Raw genomic sequence first — 20,432 nt, 5'->3', positions numbered from 1 at the left:
AAATCCCTTATTTTGGCTGCTGATCCCTTATTTTCGAGGCTGCTGGTCCCTTATTTTCAAATCTGTAGGTTGACAGGTATGGTGTATATTCTAATGGCATTGTGTGTGTGCATTTACCAAGATCGCAATTACCACTTCCTTCTTCATTCACCTGGAGATGTGTGCAGGGAGGAAAATGGGTGGATAATTTAATCACAGGGAGGGGTTTTCAAATAGTATCAAGTAGCCAGACCCAACTTTTTAGGTGGCAGGATCTAGAATAAATCTAATTTGAAAGCAGCATGTTATGGGTGAACATGAATGATTCCAGGTTGAGAAAAACTACATTTTTTGCTCCAATGGGTTAGTGTGTACACAACCCCAGAAAGAACTGAGGAAAACCTGCTCTGTTTTTAGCAGAAAATAGATTTAATTGGCTACTACTACTGGAAACTGGCCTGCGTACTGATTGAAAGACACTTGGGTGCAAACTACACACATATATTAAAAAGTTCTGAATGTGCTTTTTTAAAAGCATTTGAAAAAAATGTATTGAATTTTCCATAAGGCTCACCATCGCCATCCAGTGTCATGTTGTATATTGCACTTAAAAAGGTAAAGGTACCCCTGACCATTAGGTCCAGTCAGGGATGACTCTGGGGTTGCATGCTGATCTCGCTCTATAGGTTGAGGGAGCCGGCATTTGTCAGCAGACAGCTCCCAGGTCATGTGGCCAGCATGACTAAGCCACTTCTGACAAACCAGAGCAGCACACGGAAATGCCGTTTACCTTCCCACTGGAGCGGTACCTATTTATCTACTTGCACTTTGACATGCTTTTGAACTGCTAGGTTGGCAGGAGCTGGGACCGAGCAATGGGAGCTCACCCTGTCGCGGGGATTCAAACCGCCAACCTTCCGATCAGCAAGCCTAGGGCTTGTGGTTTAGACCACAGCGCCACCCGCGTCCTTAGCACTTAAAACACACTGAAAACGTTTTATTTGCAGCTGTATAGCTGACTCCATATATCACTCTAGAAGCCACCTCCCCTCCACACAACCTTTTTGGAAGAAAGTAGCTGTTAAGTGTGAAACAAGGTGTACAATTCCTAAAAGCGCAAAGCAGACATTTTAGCAGGGAATAAACATGCAGGGTTCTTGAGGAAGAAATTAATAAAGAAAGAAGCCTGACTGAGTGATGGTATGAGAGGAGTGGAAAGGGAAAGGAGAGTAGTGGAATAACAGGCTGGAACAAAGGAAGCAGAGGTTTCTGAAATGGCTCTTTTTGTTATATTATCTAAAGTCAAATAAACCTATTATTTCAAAGTATCCGACAGAACAGGGACCAAACTTACAACTGTTGGGAATTTACAAAGTTGAAGCAAATATTTTATTCGCATTAACAAAAGCTGCTGTGAAAGCTTGACATTGATATTATTGCTATTAGAATACAGCAAATGTTGATAAAATTTGGATTTTAGAGCTCTTTTATAGAGTTGGTGCCAACAGTCTCAGGTTGCGCGATAAATCTTCTTTCCTGTTTTTCACATTGGTTATTCTGATTCTTTTGTTATGTAAAGAAAAAAATTGGATCAATAAATACCATTTTTTTTATAAAAAAAAATTTTTTTGGCTGCACTTGCTTATTGATATTTTGATGTTATTCCAAGATAGAAATTGATCCTACTAGCAGAAGATTCCTGTAGCTGGAACATCTAGAGGAAGTACCAGCCCACAGGGCATTGCGCTACCCAAAACAAAGCACAATTTGTACCTCCACTCATGCATCCAGGACTTTATGAAAATGTATTTTATTTTTGTTTGGGTTTTTCCCTTGCTTGCTTTAAAGTATTTTTGCACCATTTGGACATTGATCCATCTCTTCCCCGCCTACGATGATATCTGAAGTGAGCCACTTCACCTGCTTCATGAAAGGACTAGCCTTGACTGGGGAAGGCACTTGTTTACATTAAAAAAAATAAAATCTAATGTGTTGGGTTAGAGCAAAATAGAATTAGTAATGTGGTAACAAATTTTAGAGGTACTGGAAGGAGACCAGTTTTGAAGGTATGGTAATGGAAAGAGAATTCCTCCTGCGTATTTCTCTTCTTCAATCCATGGGTGGAACCATGTTTTTCTGAAAGGCTGATTCACAGGAAAACCAAATTGGGGACCACAGAAATTGGTGAGTAGTGATAGATGGAAGCAGTACTTTTTCCCCCTTTAAAATAATGTTTAGGGGTACTTCCATTTTGACTCAAGAAAATCACCGTTTAATAGTTCAAATTGGGGAAAATAAATACAGTAAATGGACAAAAGTACAATGGTACCTCAGGTTAAGTACTTAATTCGTTCCAGAGGTCCGTACTTAACCTGAAACTGTTCTTAACCTGAAGCACCACTTTAGCTAATGGGGCCTCCTGCTGCTGCCGCGCCGCCGGAGACCGATTTCTGTTCTCATCCTGAAGCAAAGTTCTTAACCTGAAGCACTATTTCTGGGTTAGCGGAATCTGTAACCTGAAGCATATGTAACCTGGGGTACCACTGTACAAAGAACATGCATTACTCATACAGTGGTACCTCGGGTTAAGAACTTAATTTGTTCTGGAGGTCCGTTCTTAACCTGAAACTGTTCTTAACCTGAGGTACCACTTTAGCTAATGGGGCATCCCGCTGCCACTGCGTTGCCACCGTGTGATTTCTGTTCTCATCCTGAAGCAAAGTTCTTAACCCGAGGTACTATTTCTGGGTTAGCGGAGTCTGTAACCTGAAGCGTCTGTAACCTGAGGTACCATTATATTGAAATACTGCCCCTCAATGAGGCCAAACTTTCATCAGTAAAACACCACACATCCACATTCCACACTGCTTCACACATTAAACGCTCGCTTCCATCTGAGACTCAGGAAACACCGGGGAAAGGAAATGAGGCCACCATCGGTGGTAGCAACTGAACTGAAGATTCACCATGCTATTCAATGGAACTGATTATTCAGTGTGCTAGGGAAGAAATTAAAATTGTTAGTTTCTTCTCGTTAGATTCACAAAATGTTTAGGGGTATGAGTACCGCTGCGTACCCCCATAAAAAACACTGGATGGAACCACCTCTCTTCTCACTCGTCTACCTGTGCAACCCCTTCTTTTCCCACCTGCTTTCCTCCCTCCTCCCCTCACTTCTCAAAGCTGGTGCCTGGGTAGCATGGAAGCACTTGCTCTGAGCCAAGTTTTGGAAGATGGAAGGATTATCTCCAATCGTTACCTCTTCAGGCACGGAGTCCGAATTCTGGTTGGGTGACTTCTTGCAAATAAACCTTCCCTGACGGGGCAGTGGAACAAAGATGCTGCCATCTTCTCCCCCTGAAACTTCCAAAACCGCCACACAGCCCCCCTTTTATGAGCAAGTCCAGATTTCCTTTCATTGCATCACAATGCAGCAAAAAGCTTGGCTGTTTGATTTCCGGCTGATACACAGTTATTAAAGGAGCAGATCCTGTTCCATTAAAAAAAGTCAAGGACACACACATATTCCAATTTTGAGGCAGTTTCAGCCTGAGCCAAGTTGCAGTGGTTTCAAGATATAAAAAAGACATAGCAATACTATGAGATACACTATCCCTCACTTTCTGAGGTTTTACCCCCTAAACATTTCCCACGAAAAGAATTGGCCTTAGTGGCTAATAAATGACATTTTAATTAATTGGACTGCAGCACACTAAGGAGCCTGAGGTCTGCAAGCAAAAGATCCCATCTTCAGTCCCTGTAATCCCCACATGGTGCTAGTGGAAAACCCTGCCTGCTGCCACTCAGTGGAGGCCAGTGTTTCCTAAACCTGGGTCTCCAGCTGTTTTTGAACTACAGTCCCCATCATCATCATTATTTATTGAATTAGTAGTACAGTTATCCCAAGTATTACTATTATTTGAATTTATATACCGCTCTATAACCGCAGGTCTCAGGGCGGTTCACAGAATAAAATCAGAATATAAAACCACAAAATACATAATCAAAATAAAAACAACCACCCAATAACCCCCCTCCCCCCAAAAAAAATCCACCACAGTTTAAAAGGGCATAGGGTATCAAACAAATCAACCAAAGGCCTGGTTAAAAAGGAACGTTTTTGCCTGGTGCCTAAAAGTGTATAATGAAGGCGCCAGGCAAACTTTCCTGGGGAGAGCATTCCACAGACAAGGAGCCACTGCAGAGAAGGCCCCGTTCTCATGTTGCCACATTCAGACCTATCGAGGAGGAGGCACACAAAGGAGGGTCTCAGAAGATGATCTCAGGGTCCAGGTAGGTTCATATAAGGGGGGGGCACTATTTCTTTGCTCTCTGGCGCCATCTGGTGCTGCATGTTTATAACAAATTCAAAACGTTGTTTTTTGACTAATGTAGCTGAGTCCAGAGTCTTATCTGCCTTCGCATCCTAGCAGGAAGCATAACCTCAGAATCAGTTTCCTTTCTGGTCCTGCCTCACTGATCCCAATTTTTCCTGGACTTCTAATCACAGTCAAGGGGAGAGGTCACGGCTCAGGGTTTTGTGAGCAATTGGTCTGAATACTGCAGACAGGAGAGTGGTGCCCCTGGATAAGAAGCCGATCAAATTGCAGATAAACAGGTTCAGGGATGTTTGTGCTGCGCACCTTTAAAGCAGCTTTGGGGGTGGAAAGAACTAAAAGGGATTCGGGGTTTTTACTGTCTGGTTTATCAACTGGACTGCCTTTCCTGTCTTCACAGTAAATGGCTTTGCCATCCCTTCAGTTGAAAGAAACGAGCTATATAGAATCTGTGAATGCAAGAAACTGTGACGGCACAAATTTTGAGACCACCGCAGAACTTGTAAATCTTTACCTAGACAGACCATTTTTACGATCTGCAGTAATTTAATTCAGCATTTTAACAAGCAAGAAAGTAGCGAAAACAAATGTGTGATTCATTGACGTACTGTCAAAAAAAAAAATCTTCTAACAACTCACCCCTCTCTCATAAAGCATGTGCTATAATTGATTAAGAAATTACTATAGCCCTTCGCACTTCCACTGGGACCAGCCTGAGGCCTGGTATACTTCCTCTGAAATGAGCAAGATTGGAAAGATGAGATTTTAGAAAGAAAAGAAACACTTCGCCAGACCTGAAAGTGTCACATGTGTCCTGCACTAAAGTTTGTTAATTAGCACCCTGCTGTCTATCAGAATCCTGTGCATTGCTTAGCCTTGGCCTCAATAGCAGTTTCTGAAAATATGTAACTCTCCTGTTTTGTGAGCATGGTGTTGCAAGAAGCATGGGTGAAATCTTTGGTTCTTTCTTGTGGGAGATTTTGGAGAGACCTGGCAGATTGCTTGGGTTCTGTTCGAAAGCCAGGGTGGACTCCTCGCAAGAGCTAGGAAACTGAGAAACATGGACTGGGGTAGTGTATTGGAACGAGAAGTACAATATCATTAGTGCTGTATTGATGATTTTATTGTATCTTTGTGTTTTTAGTTTGCTGTACACTGCTTGGAGATATTTTATATACAAAGCAGTATGGGTATGGTCATAAATAAATAAAAATATGCACTTAACCTCATTAGATGGCCATGGTTTTCCTGCTTTTTTATATATAAATAAAAACTTTAACAAAAGTGTCCCCACAGCTTCCTGCTGGCAACACTTCCCAGTGAGAAATGGCAATCACCTCCTGAAAATTTCAGAAAAGTTCATCTCCCTCTATCCATAAAGCAGCAGAAAAACACACACAGCCTTTTTTTTTTTTTTTTTTTTTTTTTTTGCACAGGGAGGGAGTGACAACACATAACTATGTGTAAGATTTATCACATTGCCAGCCTAAACAGACTTATCCCCGCTCCTATTATTTATTATTTCATAATAAGCATACACCATTGTAATTTTAAAAAGAGGTTTACAAAGAGATTGAAGCAATAAAAATAACATCAACTATTTGAAACATTCAAAAAAATCAGCAACAAAGTAAAAACAGATCAACACGTACATCACCGTTTTACTTATCTGGAAAGACTTGACAAAACAAAAATGTTTTTAGAAGGCATTAAAAAAAGGCGGCTGCCTGATGTCAATAGGAAGGAAGCTCTGGTGTGTAGGTACTGCCACTCTAGGAGACTGATTTCTTACAAATGGAAAGCAGGATGATGTGGCCCCTGTAATAGTGCCGGTTCTGCGGATCAAAGTGGTTGAGTGGGCACATACGGGATGAAGCAATTTCTCAGGCAAACTGGTCCCAACTTGTTAAGGGCTTTATATTACCATGGGTTGGACTAAATGACCCTTCCAAGACCCTTTACAATTCTATATACTAAGGTAAAAGTAAAGGACCCCTGGTTGATTAAGTCCAGTCAAAGGTGCCTATGGGGTTGTGGCGCTCATCTCGCTTTCAGCCTGAGGGAACTGGCATTTGTCCGCAGACAGCTTTCTGGGTCATGTGGCCAGCATGACTAAACTGCTTCTGGCGCACAATGTGACGCAAGCCAGAGAGCACGGAAATGCCATTTACCTTCCCACTGCTGCAGTACCTATTTATCTACTTCCACTGGTGTGCTTTCGAACTGCTAGGTTCACAGGAGCTGGGACAGAGCAATGGGAGCTCACCTGTAATCTATATACTACTGGTAACAGCTTCAATACTGCCCAGTAGCAAATTGAAAACAAGTGCATCTCCGAGCACAGGGGTTACGTGCTGACAAGTCTCGTCCCTGCACTAAATACAGCTTCCTAATTGGGTGAAAGGGAAGCCCCCATAGTGTGTGTGGCAATAATCTTTAAGCAATTTTAGGGGTTTACACTGTTCTGAAATAAGAGCGGTCAGGTGGAACTGAAGCAGACTTCCTCAACCTCAGCCCTCCAGATGTTTTTGGCCTACAACTCCCATGATCCCTAGCTAGCAGGACCAGTGGTCAGGGATGATGGGAACTGTAGTCTCAAAACATCTGGAGGGCTGAGGTTGAGGAAGCCTGGAATAAGGTCCCTGCACAAGTGTTAAGATACACTTAAATGATTAGAATTTCAGCAGCTTCTATGCAGCAGAAAGCACAGGAAGGGGGCTTCCTCCCTGGGATGAGTAATCAACAGGATGCCATCGAGCCCCGGTCACTTCTTCCCTTTCCTCATGGCTTGCAGAAAAGGAAGGGGAGAGCAGGAGAAAGGGATGCCTCCATCAGCTCCCCCCTCTCTCTTCCCCTCTCCTCCCCCTCCCCCCTCCTTTCCCTCCTCTCTTCTCCTCCCTCCCCCTCCTCCTCCCGTCCTCCCTTCTCCTCTCCCTCCCTCCCCCCTCCTCTCATCCCCTTCCTCCCTCTCCGCCGCTCCTCCGCCTCTCTCCCCGCCCACCATCCCTTGACTCCGCCCACGGGGGAGGGGAGACTGACGGAAGGACCGCCTGGTTTCTTTGCCGTCACGTGACGTCGGGCGGGGCGACTGAGGGAAGGGAGGCCAGGATAAAGGGGCGGGGAAGGCAGGCAGCCAGGCCGTCACGTGACCGTCGGCAGCTGCCGGAAATCTCGCGCCTCTGCTCGCACGGGGCGGCGGGGACAGGGGGGTGGGCAAAGATGGCGGCGGAAAGGGAGCCCCCTCCTCTCGGGGACGGCCGGCAGACGGAGTTCGAGGAGCTGGAGGACGGCGAGGACCTCTTCACCAGCACCGTCTCCACCCTGGAGGTAAGGCGCGCCCTTCGCAGGGAGCTGGCGGCCGGGGAGGCATTGCTGTCGCTGCCCAGCCCCTCTGCGCCTTCCTCGCCCTCCCGCTCCGTCCCCTCAGCACAGGGGCAGCGGCCCCAAAGGCCACCTTGACCCGGGTCCCTGGCCAGCGAGGCGCTTCCGCCCACCTGCCTCCCCCGGCGCCAGGATGCTTCCTTCCTTCCACCTGCGCTTGACGTTGCGCGGACCGCTTCCCTTCCCCATCTGGCCCTGCTTTTCTGCCCCTCCAGAGTCACCCGCGCCTTCCTCTTTCCCTGCCCAGTGAAGTCTTGTCACGTCAGCTCTGAAGGCTGCGTTTCCACCCCTGCATTTTCTGCTCTATCAAGCTTCTGGACCGGATTTTCCCCAAAACTTGGGTTTCCAGCTGCTTTTTGGGCTGCGACTCCCATCATTCCCCAGCTTTGCAAGACCCCCAGGGGTCAGGGATGATGGGAATGGTAGTCTCCAAAACAAACCCAAGTTTGGAAAACCCTGTTAGACTGAAACCACTCTTCCCCCAATACTTTAAATATGGCCGTAACTCTTCCTCCCAGAAGCTTTCGTTTCACTGGGTTCAATAGTGTTGTTGGGGGGTATATATGGGCAGGGCTTTTTTCCCCCAGCCAGAACTCCAACTTCTGGCACCTCTCAGGTGGGCGCCATTGCAATTCTAAGAGAATGAGGGAGGCGTTCGTGGTGAGTCCTAGCACCTCTTTTTCTAGAAAAAATAGCACTGTGAATGGACCTTGCAAAGTCTAAATGCCTGAGGCTGTAATCCTGCACATACTTAACTGGGGTCCCACTGACTTCAGTGGCGCTTACCTCTGAGTAGACATTTATAAGACTGCACTGAAAGACCATGTTGGTACACAATAGCTGGTAGATGGTGAGTACCATATATGCTTATAAGCCTGTAGCCTTATTTTATTTAACTTGCATCCTGCCTCTTTTACTCTTGTCTCCTGTATAAATATGTGTAGCACACGACTTCTGTCTTCAAAGCACCTTTATTTTGATAACTAGCCTATGAAGGCTGTAGCTAATATTCCTCAGGAGTTGAAACCTCTGTATAGGTACAGTTTAGCTTGTTAATGTTTGTAAAGCAACGTGCTTCCTTTGATTTGTCAGCAGTAAGGGATTTCTCATTCCAGTCCTGGCCCTGTTTCCACTGTGCACTTGGTGAAAAACATACAGGGAACAATCTGTCACAAAATGAAGCGTTGCTGTTTTGTTGGACAATGCTTCCTGTCCCTGAACTTTAAACTAAGAAGGCCAGGGAAAGTAAGTTTGTTTCCAGCTTATTTCGCTGTGTCAGTGATATACAGTACTGTGAGGTTTTGTTTTTTTAAAAAGGCTGCTTTTGGAAAGCGGCCGAATGCTTTTAAGTGTAGTATGAAAGAAATAGTTTTCAAAACTAATTTATTATTTGTGAACTGTTTTCATCTGCGCCTCAGTTAGCGCTTCTCACAGCAGTTAAAAAGAGTACTCTGTAGCATAAAACCCAACCATAAACTACAGCAGTTCAGGCACTGGTAACTTCAATATTGGATTACTCTGGTGAACTCTCAGTGGGACTTCTCTTACACTTGACCTGGAAATGGCAGATAGAGTTGCTACAGCCTGGCTGCTCACATGAGTAAGTCCCTTTCAACATATAACACCTTCAAAGATCTGCACCGGTTTCCAATTTGTTACCAGTCCAAGTTCCATTAGTATGGGTATATAAGGCCCTTAATAGCTTGGGACCAGTTTACTTGCTGGATCACCTTACCCCACATGTGCCCACTTGACCACTTTTATCTGCAGAACTGGCACTGTTACAGGTGTCACATAATACTCATTCTGCAGTTGTAAGAAATTGATATTTTAGTCTGGTGGCACCTTGCCTGCACTGTTTTGCTTAAAACATTTTTCTTTAGGCAAGCCTATCCAGACATGCAGTTGTGTTTTCATCTTTTTCTGTTGATTTGAATGATTTTAAAAAAGGTTTTGAATTGTTCTTATTGCTAATTTTAATATTTCTTGTAAACCACTTAGATTTTACTAAAACTAAGTGGCATATAAATTTTGTGAAATATACACTGAAATATGAAAGGCAGCAAAACCAGAAACCATTTTGATAGCTAGAGCTAGTTGTCTAGAAGAGGAAATGTGCACATTTCCACGTGCATGGAATTTCTGCCTTTGGAACCTACTATCTTGTTCTAGATTAATCGTGGTAGCTACAGTAGCTTTTTATTGGAGCAACGCTACAAACTGAGAGTGAAACAACAGCAGGAATTGAGGCTAATGTTGATCTCTGCAATGGAATAAAATCAATGCACTCCTGGTGCTGATAAAAGGCTCTGACTTGGAGGGCATTAAGATGAAAGTACTATTAATATGTGGTCGATTTCATATCTGGCAGTCTTGATTTTGGAACTAACTTATGCCCTGATGCTTATTGCTGGGAGAGGTGAGGTGGTTGTTGTTAAGGTATGTAGCTGAGGGGGCCCAGGTCACCCATACAGTTACTGCCACCATCTCACATACTAGGCCTTGAAATTCTGCTGTGCCAAAGACTAAATAGCGCTGTGTAGGGTAGACTTGGTCAGACAGATGCTTCCTTAGGATTACTGAAATAATGGAAATAAAAAAAATTGAACGATAAATGTCAGCTTCTCTTTTGCTTTGTATAAACAGTTGGCACTTTGTTATGTGAGACTAGATCCCTGACAATGTTTCTGTGAGGAGTTCTTCAGGAGTAGCTGTGCTCTGCATGCTTACATGTTTGTGTGCACAAAGGCATGGATTCTGAAGTTGCATGGAGTTCTGTCTTTCTCGTCTACAGAGCCACTTTATGATTTCTTTCAAAGTAACTTACTGCTACTGACCAATTTCTTCATGAACAGTTTACAGACACAACACTGCCTACTCCAGTGACTAAGCACTGTGCAAACATTTTCTACAAAGAAGAAAACGTCTCGGGAACAGTTCATTCATCATGCTGGTGGTGTGATTTTTCTCCCTGGGAGGCTGAATTGTGTGGGCACCAAGATGCACACTTTACTACTTCTATGAAGTGCCTTTTACATGACTTGGGTCAACAGTAGCTACTCCAGAGAAATTACACAGTAATGTGTTGCTTCCGTTACTTGTTTACAGTTGTCTTAAGTCCTGTGGTAGCCTTTTAATGAAAATAGCTAATTGTGAATCTGGTACCCACATGGCTTGCCTTCCCTGAATAAATTATATACTTCTACTTAACTCATCTTTTGTCTTGCACACTTAACTTACTAACTGCTCCACGTGTGCGTTGCCTCTTCTGGGTGCTCTAGGGCCTGCTATTTAAGAGTTAGCAGTGAAACATTTTTGGTTCTTGTGCAGCTTACCTGGAGGTGAATGATGGGGACTCTCTTTAGCTTTGCAAGTGTACAAAATGTCCTACACGTTAGCTAGAAGAACGTGCTGCTTCCTGCTTCACCCCGTGCATTCTGTCTTGTTCATTCTGTGCTGGGCCTCTTGAAATCTGATGTACACTCTCGTGGTCCCTTCCAACTCTGTGATTCTATTGAGTACATGTGGCATCTTTCAACATGGCCAGAAATATTCCATCTCAGTGCTAGAACTTGGGGTAACCCAATAAAACTGATGGACAGATTGGAATACTACTTCAGGCAGTGCATACTGATAGGGTTTGTTTCCACAATAGATTATTATGATCGCTGGTTTTAATAGCTTGAATATGGGATTAGTCATTTATAGGCAAAGTCATTGCAGATGGGTCTATTGGATGGGTGTAGCCCAGGGGGGCAGCTCCCCCTCCTAACTAAATGTCAATACAAATATGAGTTTCTGGTCCCCCTAACAAAAGCCTCCCCCCTCTAACAAAAATCCTGGCTACACAAATTGTCTATTGCCACCAACCTGTCTGACTAGCCTGTTCCTCCTTAGTCTCTAGCAACAGCCAACCACTCCAAATGGGAATGAATAAGGAGAAGCCCATCCACTCCTCCGTTTTGACCTGTTTCTGCTCCATATTAATTTGTTAGCAGTTTTGAAAATTTGGACTATAAATGATAGATATATGGAACCTCTGTTTTCAGATGTAGCATGACACGTTTTTGGAGGGTGGGTCAGATGTAATATGTCAGGTGTTGTGCACTGCTTTTGTAGGTACAGTCATACCTCGGGTTACAGACGCTTCAGGTTGCGTTTTTTCAGGTTGCAGACTGCTGAAACCTGGAAGTACCAGAGCGGGTTACTTCCGAGTTTCGGTGGTCACGCATGCGCCAAATCGCAACCCGCACGTGCGCAGACGCACCGGTGTGGGTTGCGGACGCTACAGGTTGCGAATGTGCATCCCACACGGATCACATTTGCAACCCGAGCGTCCACTGTATCAGGCTTTCCACTGTTGGAAATAGGATGCTGAACTGAATGGACCCTGGGTCTTGATCCATTTGAGACAACTTAGAATGCTAGACTACAAAGTAGTAGTAGTGGCATCTGTAAATGAGACATTAGTCATACAGTAGGGTCCTCACATTTGTAATGTGAGGGTCACTTTGAACCTTGCTTTGGAATATTTTGAAGCTTGCAAGCTTTTTGTAATTAAAGGTACCCCTGCCCGTACGGGCCAGTCGTGTCCGACTCTAGGGTTGTGCGCCCATCTCACTTAAGAGGCCGGGGGCCAGCGCTGTCTGGAGACACTTCTGGGTCACGTGGCCAGCATGACGAAGCTGCTCTGGCGAGCCAGCACCAGCGCAGCACATGGAAATGACGTTTACCTTCCCGCTATAAAGCGGTACCTATTTATCTACTTGCACTTAGGGGTGCTTTCGAACTGCTAGGTGGACAGGAGCTGGGACCGAAAGATGGGAGCTCACCCCGCCGCGGGGATTCGAACTGCCGACCATACGATCGGCAAGTCCTAGGCACTGAGGTTTTACCCACAGCGCCCCCCGCGCCCCCCCTTTTTTGTAATTAGCAGTAGCTTAATAGATGGACAGTTTGCAGCCAGATATGTGCTGATATACTTGGAGGTTGTACTTTTTCAATGATGCTTTCTCCAAATAAGTCTTCATATAATTGCAGCCTTGAAAGACTTTGCAGTATGTCAGGACGTGGTAGTTCTAAAGTTGGGGTATTTTGCCCCTTGGGAATTGGGCCCAATGAGGAGCTTTCAGAAAACATAGTCATTTTAAAAATGTTAGTAAACTTAAGTTATATTCAAAACAGTAAGTGAATATTTATGTTCCAATCGTATTTAACATGGGGTTATCGTGAAGAGGAAACAGTTGTTAAGATATCCCCTGAAAGGTTAATGTTTCCTTAGTACATTGTTATCCTATAACTGCTAGGAAATAGAAATTGCTGACATGGTTGCTTCTACATGCTGTTTTTTTCATGTTATGTGCTTGCAAATGATGGCATTTGCTGTGATTGTTTCATAAGTACTGATGCTGTTCTTCTCAACTGTTTGCTCCTTTCAACAGTCAAGCCCTTCATCTCCAGAGCCAGCCAGTCTTCCTGCAGAAGACATCAGTACAAATTCTAATGGCCCAAAGCCTGCAGAAATCATACTAGATGATGACAGGGAAGACCTTTTTGCTGGTAATGTTCTCCCTCACATTTTTTTTTTAATTTAAAAAGGATATTTCAGATAGCTTTTAATGAAAAACATAATTTTGGAAGTCATTACAATGTACAGTTTCTAGAGAACTGGGAGTTGGAGCTTTGTCATAGGAAGAGAAAGTAATTGAATTACATTTTTAGAACTGCTTTGAATCAAAGACTCAGGCTTGTGAACAGCTGCATACTTGCCTTCGAGCAAAAGAAGGGATTGAAACACTTGCAATCAGTTTGATCTCAATATATATTCTAACATGATGAACATCAGCTAACAAGCAGATAACATTCAGGAGAGAGTTGTATAGCCTTGAAGGGTAGCAGTAGACTTTGGCGGGCATGGTTCATACACAACAACAAATCTTGGGTCTTTGCTACAAGATTGAGCCTACTTGAGCCTCAGGCTTGTTTGCTTTAAGGAGTCCTTTATGTGTACAAAGTGGATGTTGAAAGCATTTGCTTACCTCTTTGAACTATCCACTGTTTTGTCCAAACCTTGGGAACCACAGTTGGATCTTGGTTTGTTCTCTGAGTTCAGACACACTTTCAGAAGCGAAAATCGAAGCTTCTGATATCTTGTCATGACTGGGGAAGTGGTGAGAGGATGTGCATGATCATAGTTACAGATAGGTAGCCGTGTTGGTCTGCCATAGTCAAAATAAAAAAATTCCTTCCAGTAGCACCTTAAAGACCAACTAAGTTAGTTCTTGGTATGAGCTTTCGTGTGCATGCACACTTCTTCAGATAAGAAGAAGTGTGCATGCACACGAAAGCTCATACCAAGAACTAACTTAGTTGGTCTTTAAGGTGCTACTGGAAGGAATTTTTTTATTTTGCATGATCATAGTTCTCCTCATGCAAACTGTCCTTCAAAATGGCAAACCATGGTTTATTATGTCTAGTTCATAGTTTTACTCTACAGTGGTGCCTCGCACGACAAAAAGGATTCGTTCCGCGAGTCTTTTCGTCTTGCGATGTTTTTCGTCTTGCGAAGCACGGTCCATCGCAACTGCGCCTCTTCAAGCGGCTTTTTAAAAAAAGCGCAAGACGTTTTCGTCTTGCGAAGCAAGCCCATAGGGAAATTCGTCTAGCGAAGCAACGCAAAAATGGAAAACCCTTTCGTCTAGCGAGTTTTTCGTCTTGCGAGGCATTCGTCTTGCGGGGCACCACTGTATAAATATTTCAGTCTGAAATGTCCTGTGCTGGCCTACCTGAAACTGTAGGTTAATTAAACTGAGTCAGTCAGTTAAATGAGCTTTACTTGTACATAGTCAATGATACAAATTACGTTTTATGGGATGATCACATGCTTTAGACACTCCTTTCACACCACTTAAAGCTTGAATACATTGAGAGAGCAAGCAGACCTGCTTCTTCAACAGCTGTGTTGCTAGTTTTCATTTTTCTCTGTGCTAAACTAATAGAGGGAGAAAATGCAGCCAAATGCCCAAGAGCATTGCCCTATGAGTGCTCCAGCAACAGCTATAGCCAAGAACAAATGCTCTGCTATGTGCCTGCCTCTCTAGATTTACTTCTGCCTTAAAGTCTGGAGCCCTTAAAGCAAAGATGCAGCCCATCATAATAGACGTGCTTGGCCAATAACAAATACATCTTGAGTAATTTCCTCTTCAGTTGCTTGCTGGGGGAGTTTGTCATTCATCTTGGTCAAGGCAAAACACAAGAATTCACACTCCTTAATACGTGTGTGTGTGTGTGTGTGTGTGTGTGTGTGTACACATACACACACACACAAAATCACATGTTTAGCTAAACTTTGTTTCTAGAACAAACAAGTAAAACTTTAAAAGCTCAGGTACTCAGATGTATGAAAAAGTTATGTTTGTTTTGAATAACTTTTGTTTTAAGGATTTGAAGTAGTTTCTTGCTATGCCTGCTTACTTGATCGTTATGCTATTCTGCATAACTCTCTGTCATTTTTGTGTTAGAAAGCTTTTGGGTAAGTGGTTATTTGACTGAATTGCCAGTAATCCAGCTTGGTAGAACTAGTGTTTCAGATACTCTATAACACGAGAAAACTGTTGTTATTCCTAAATGAGTTAAAATTCAGAATTACTTTTTAATTGGGAAGAAGTTTGTGGCCTTTTCCCACAATCCCCATGAAACATAATGTTCAGTCACTTAGCTTAACAGCTGGAAGAGGGTGCATGGTACGTAAAAGTACTTGGTACGTTTGCCCGCTACAGTTTGATAGTGCATCACATTAAGAAGTGAACTAACCCTTGCTTTGATGGCTGTTATCTCCTTGATGTTAGTGGTATCCAGAGTACAGGCTGTAACTGGCCAGAATTAGCACTAGTGGAAAACTTGTAACTTTCTTTTAACTAATGGGAACATTTAATAGAATTCCTAATCAAGCATTTGCCTGAATATGTGTTTTCTAAAAGGAGGGAGGGGGCAGAGCTGTGCAGCCACTGCAGTCAGGCTAGGATTGGTGTTATATTCTCAAACCATCTTGCCCCGGTGAGCAACCCAACCGCTTCACCAGTTGACATTTCCAGACCATCTTCAGAGACAGCCCCACACATAATGCATTGCAGTAATCTGCCCTAGAGATTTCAGAGCATAGACAACAGAAGTTAGGTCACACCTGTCTAGATAGGAATGCAGCCGGGCCACCAGCCGAAGCTGATGGAAGGCACTCTGTGCCACTGAGACCACCTGAGCCCAAGCAACAGCAGTTAATCCAGAAGCACCTGCTTGGTCTTATCCTGGTTGAGCTTTGGTTTGTTGGCTGTCATCCAGTCCGTTACTTAGGCAACACAATGGTCCAGCACATCCGCTGCCTCACCTGCAGATGTAAAGGAGAAGTGGAGCTGCGTGTCATCAACTTACTCCAGACCTACTTAGAATTCCTCTTCAACATCCAAAGGCCTAAAGCAGAGCCGGTAGCTGTAGGGGCATTCCTGTGCCCTACTTCTATCCCAAACACATTCAGGCAAATTCCTAAAGGGACTTCAACACTACTACAACCCTGACGTTCTCTGGAAAATATATATTTTGCCTAATACTACATTGAGATCAGGTGTTACACAACATAGCATAAATGAGAGAGGTGGTGCAATCAATAAATAAAGGGGATTGTGAATCTCTTGCTGACCACAATAGTCTCGAAACTCTCTGGGGTTTGTGCTCCTGATATACATGAACTTTTCTCATTCTTTTTTTATCTAGAAGCCACGGAGGAAGTTTCTCTGGACAGCCCGGAAAGAGAACCGATACTTTCATCCGATTCTACTCCAGCTGTTACACCTGTTACACCAACCACACTAATAACACCCAGAATGGAGTCAAAAATAGTGGTGGCTCCTGTCGACTTTGACAGATCCAGGGAAGAGGTATTGAATAACCTGGTGAAACACTTCTATTAAACTGATTAACATTCTGTGTCCTTTAAAACGTGGGGTGGGGGAAGGGGGTTATTGTTTTGATTTTGTTCCTGTTTTATATTGTATTTTTAGTTTTTATTATGTATTTTTATGTTGCAAACCACCCTGAGATCTTTGGGTGAAGGGCAGTACACACCTTTATATATCCTATGTGTTTATTATATAAAATATAATTTGTAACTGGCTTAACTGATATTGGTAACTACTGTTACAAGTAGAAATAGTTTGTGCCAATTAAGGCAGCTCCAGCAGCTGTCAAAATGATGCTTGCATTTAACAAGCCTTGTGCTCATGCGCTCTATTCTTACATCATTCCTTCTCTCTGCCTTCACATTGTGTGCACTGCAGTCACGTTAATTGAAACTCGGTTTCTTCTGAAGACCATCCGCTAACTATGGTCTGCCAATGAGACAAAGGATGGTGGCTTATTAAATCATGTGCATCCAAACCCAGGCCTCAAGGGAAAATGAACAGCCACATCAGGGTCACAGGACAAGTCTGGGACGGAGAAGCATTTATAAGTTGGAAAGGATTGCATTGCTGTGTAGTTCAATCAGAATAGTTCAGTCCAAATTGTTTGCAATCTTAGGAATATTTGTTTGCTTGAACAATGAAAGCAGACACCCCTTAAACTCTCACAACGGTGCTTCAGTATAGAAGGGGTTGCTGCAATGTTTATATGAAAATCAAAGTCACCTCAACTCCCCCCACTGAAGTGTTTTTTGAACTGAGTGACCTAATTACAACACTTGCTTAGGTTCATATGAGCAATAACTGTGTTGAGCAATTATAACTGTTCAGATGAATCTTCCAAATCTGCTGATTTCTTCTTTTTTCCTTCTTTTTTTGTTGGAATATGTGGCAATACGCTTAATTTCATTCTATAGTATTGACTGTTCCAATAACTTTCTTACAGCAAACTAACTAGCTATGGCTACGGTAACTAGCTAGCATTGGGTTATTGGCTCAACCATAAATTTGAAAATTAGCATTTAGGCTTCCAGAGTTTGTGACTAGACAGTAGTTTGAACAATACTGTGTTTTTCTTTCTTTCTAGATTGAAGAAGAAGCTAATGGTGACTTGTTTGATATTGAAATCAATGTGTCAGATCCAGAGAAAGTTGGTGAGTGAAAACAGTACATTGCAGAAAAACCGAATCAACTTTTTCTGGGTCCTCTTTTTATATTGCCCATCTTAAAATAAATGTTCATCGCATAAAGAGTGACATGCTGAAAGAGATACTGAAGGGCTGATTTGTGTGTTTGTTTTACAGGCGATGGTATGAATGCATATATGGCATACAGAGTAACAACAAAGGTAATTTGTTGTAAAGGCAACAGTACAGAATTTTGGCTGTCATGGAATATATAAATGCTGAATGTTTTAAAATTACCTCTTCTGTGTTTTTAGACCTCTCTGTCCATGTTTCACAAAAACGAATTCGCTGTTAAAAGAAGATTCAGTGACTTTCTTGGCTTACATGCCAAATTAACATCCAAATATCTGCATGTTGGGTATATTGTGCCTCCAGCTCCAGAAAAAAGTATTGTAGGTAAGTACAGGGGTGGTTATTTTGCGGACGGCACAGAGAATGTGTTGCTTATACTTGAATGAGTTGGGGGGGGTATATACCGATCTTGTGTCTGATAGTTGAATTAGATTTTGAGCTTGCAGAAAACCTACCCATTTTTTGTGTACAGGAAGTGTTCTACAAACAGCCCCTGCCATTTAAACTTGATGAATAAAATAAATCAAGGGCATTGTTCCATCTAATAGTGAACTTAGTGCTTCTGAGTCAACAGCAGTGGTTTGCAAACAGAATTGTAGAATTGAAAAGGACCACAAGGGTCATCGACTCCAAACCCCTGCAATGCAGGAATCTTTTGCCCAACATCAGGCTTGAACCTGTGACCCTGAGATTGAGTCTCATGCACTACTGAGCTCTGAACAAGGCCACTAAGAAGCAAAAGATAGGTACTAGGAGTACTCGGGGGAATCTCAAGATTGTGTTTGTATCCGGTATAAATTGGTGTGCATCCTTTTGGCTACATTTCTAAATTCCTTGAAGATGTCCTTCCAGTCCCTAAGAGGTCTTCTTAAGCACCTCTTGTTGTCAACGTCGTCTTTTCTTTATGTAGGAATCTAATTCTGGTGTATTTATTTATTTATTTATTTAGTATATTATGTTCTTTTTTTTGTATGTTTCTGTTGTGAACCACTCTGTAATCTTGGGGGGAAGGGGGTGGTATACAAATTTAATAAATAAAGTAATAAGAAATTTGAAAGCATTAACCCTTCCCAACACAGCCCAATGACTGAGCATGTTCATTCTTCACCAAGAGTTACTGGTGTCAGTTGGAAAAGAAAGAGAGTAGATTGGCTTGTTTGAGCCTCTTAACAGCTTAAGGTATCCAAGAGGAGAGGAAAGGCTAGAACTCTTAACAAGAGTGCTCCTGCTAAAGTGTTAGATCTATCACAGCATTTTGTTTCAGGACCTCCTTCTTGTCTACAATAGAAAAGCACCTTTTAGAAAAGCACCCCTCCATTTTTTTTAATGCAATCAAGATTAATCTGGAAGGTGATTTGAAGAAGAACTGCCTGAGTGAAGTCTATATGCCACGTTCTTTAGGAAATGTAAAACCGCATATATTTGCTAATGCAGGGTGGCATCCAATACTTGCTGTCTGTTAGCGGAATGGACTTGGGAAAACTGAAGGTTTTAACATGAGATAGATAAATGGTAAACCATGGACTGGGTTTTACTGATGTGATGAATGAATGAATTTATTAATACGGTCACAGACCAGCATCAACACACACAATATCACAGATCATTAAAAAAAAAATATCATACAGAGGACAATTTGATGGCTAACTCACAGCAGCTTTTAAAATGTTTTTGTTTTGTTTTTTTGAAACTTTTAATGGTTTCATTTACCTTTTGTGACTGAGAAATAAGTTTTGAAGTTCAGTTAATGAGCTACATCAAAGTGTAAAATCTTTTGTCTTTCTTCAAAGGCATGACTAAGGTAAAAGTAGGCAAGGAAGATTCGTCATCTACAGAATTCGTAGAAAAAAGAAGAGCGGCACTAGAAAGGTAATTTATACTTTCAGCTAATAAACAAATACATACTAAAGTGGGATCCTTGCCCTGTGTTGCCTTAAGCTTAGGTGTTTCAAGTCTCCATAGACCCAATTGTATAAAATACATTAGGTGTAACAGAAGCTACAAAAGTGTATTTTTCATACAACAGTTTACGAAACTGTACTGTTTATGTAACAAATAGGGGCAAAATTAAGTGGGAATCTATGGGTGGGTATATGTAAATTTTAAGAGACACATTCTAAAATCAAAGCTTCCAAATGCTGCTGTGAAGATTTAGAAATGTAATATTCTTCAGGTAATAGACACTGTAGCCAGAGAAATCTTGATTTAGATTTTATTGGATAGACTTCAAGTACGCTAACTACTTTTCACAGGTGTGCTCCAAGTGTAGGCCATGAGTACATGCAATAACTTTCTAAAAAGCTTGGTACATCATTCCCTCATGCTAGTAGACCATTTTTTCACTGCAGTGAATGAAAAATTGCAATGTGTAAACATTTTCTTGTGTATCAATTGTTTAATGGTGGCTTCTTGCCTTCCAAGGCTTATCTGACATTCTGGGACTGTCCTTTTTATGTATGGGGAGTTCACCAATGTAACTGTTTTACTCCTAAGGAAGACGTGTCCATTCAGCTTTTCAGTCGTTT

The 20,432-nt window shown here is 42.6% G+C and overlaps 1 protein-coding gene across 1 annotated transcript in view; it reads left to right on the top strand.

Moving 5' to 3' along the window:
- The first annotated feature begins 7,331 nt into the window (after positions 1 to 7,331).
- SNX2 (sorting nexin 2) overlaps positions 7,332 to 20,432 on the top strand; it is a 29,405-nt gene continuing 16,304 nt past the window's right edge. The window contains exons 1-7 of the mRNA XM_083464580.1: positions 7,332 to 7,643; positions 13,139 to 13,256; positions 16,464 to 16,627; positions 17,736 to 17,802; positions 17,953 to 17,996; positions 18,090 to 18,231; positions 19,698 to 19,776. Of these exons, the coding sequence (XP_083320706.1) occupies positions 7,536 to 7,643; positions 13,139 to 13,256; positions 16,464 to 16,627; positions 17,736 to 17,802; positions 17,953 to 17,996; positions 18,090 to 18,231; positions 19,698 to 19,776 (722 nt within the window). The 5' untranslated portion in view covers positions 7,332 to 7,535. The remainder of the gene's footprint in view (positions 7,644 to 13,138; positions 13,257 to 16,463; positions 16,628 to 17,735; positions 17,803 to 17,952; positions 17,997 to 18,089; positions 18,232 to 19,697; positions 19,777 to 20,432) is intronic.

The sequence above is a fragment of the Podarcis liolepis genome (assembly GCF_965112155.1).
Source record: "Podarcis liolepis genome assembly, chromosome: 11".
Lineage (NCBI taxonomy): Eukaryota > Metazoa > Chordata > Lepidosauria > Squamata > Lacertidae > Podarcis > Podarcis liolepis.
The sequence above is the reverse complement of the archived record's forward strand: the minus strand, read 5'-3'. Positions and strand labels throughout refer to the sequence as shown.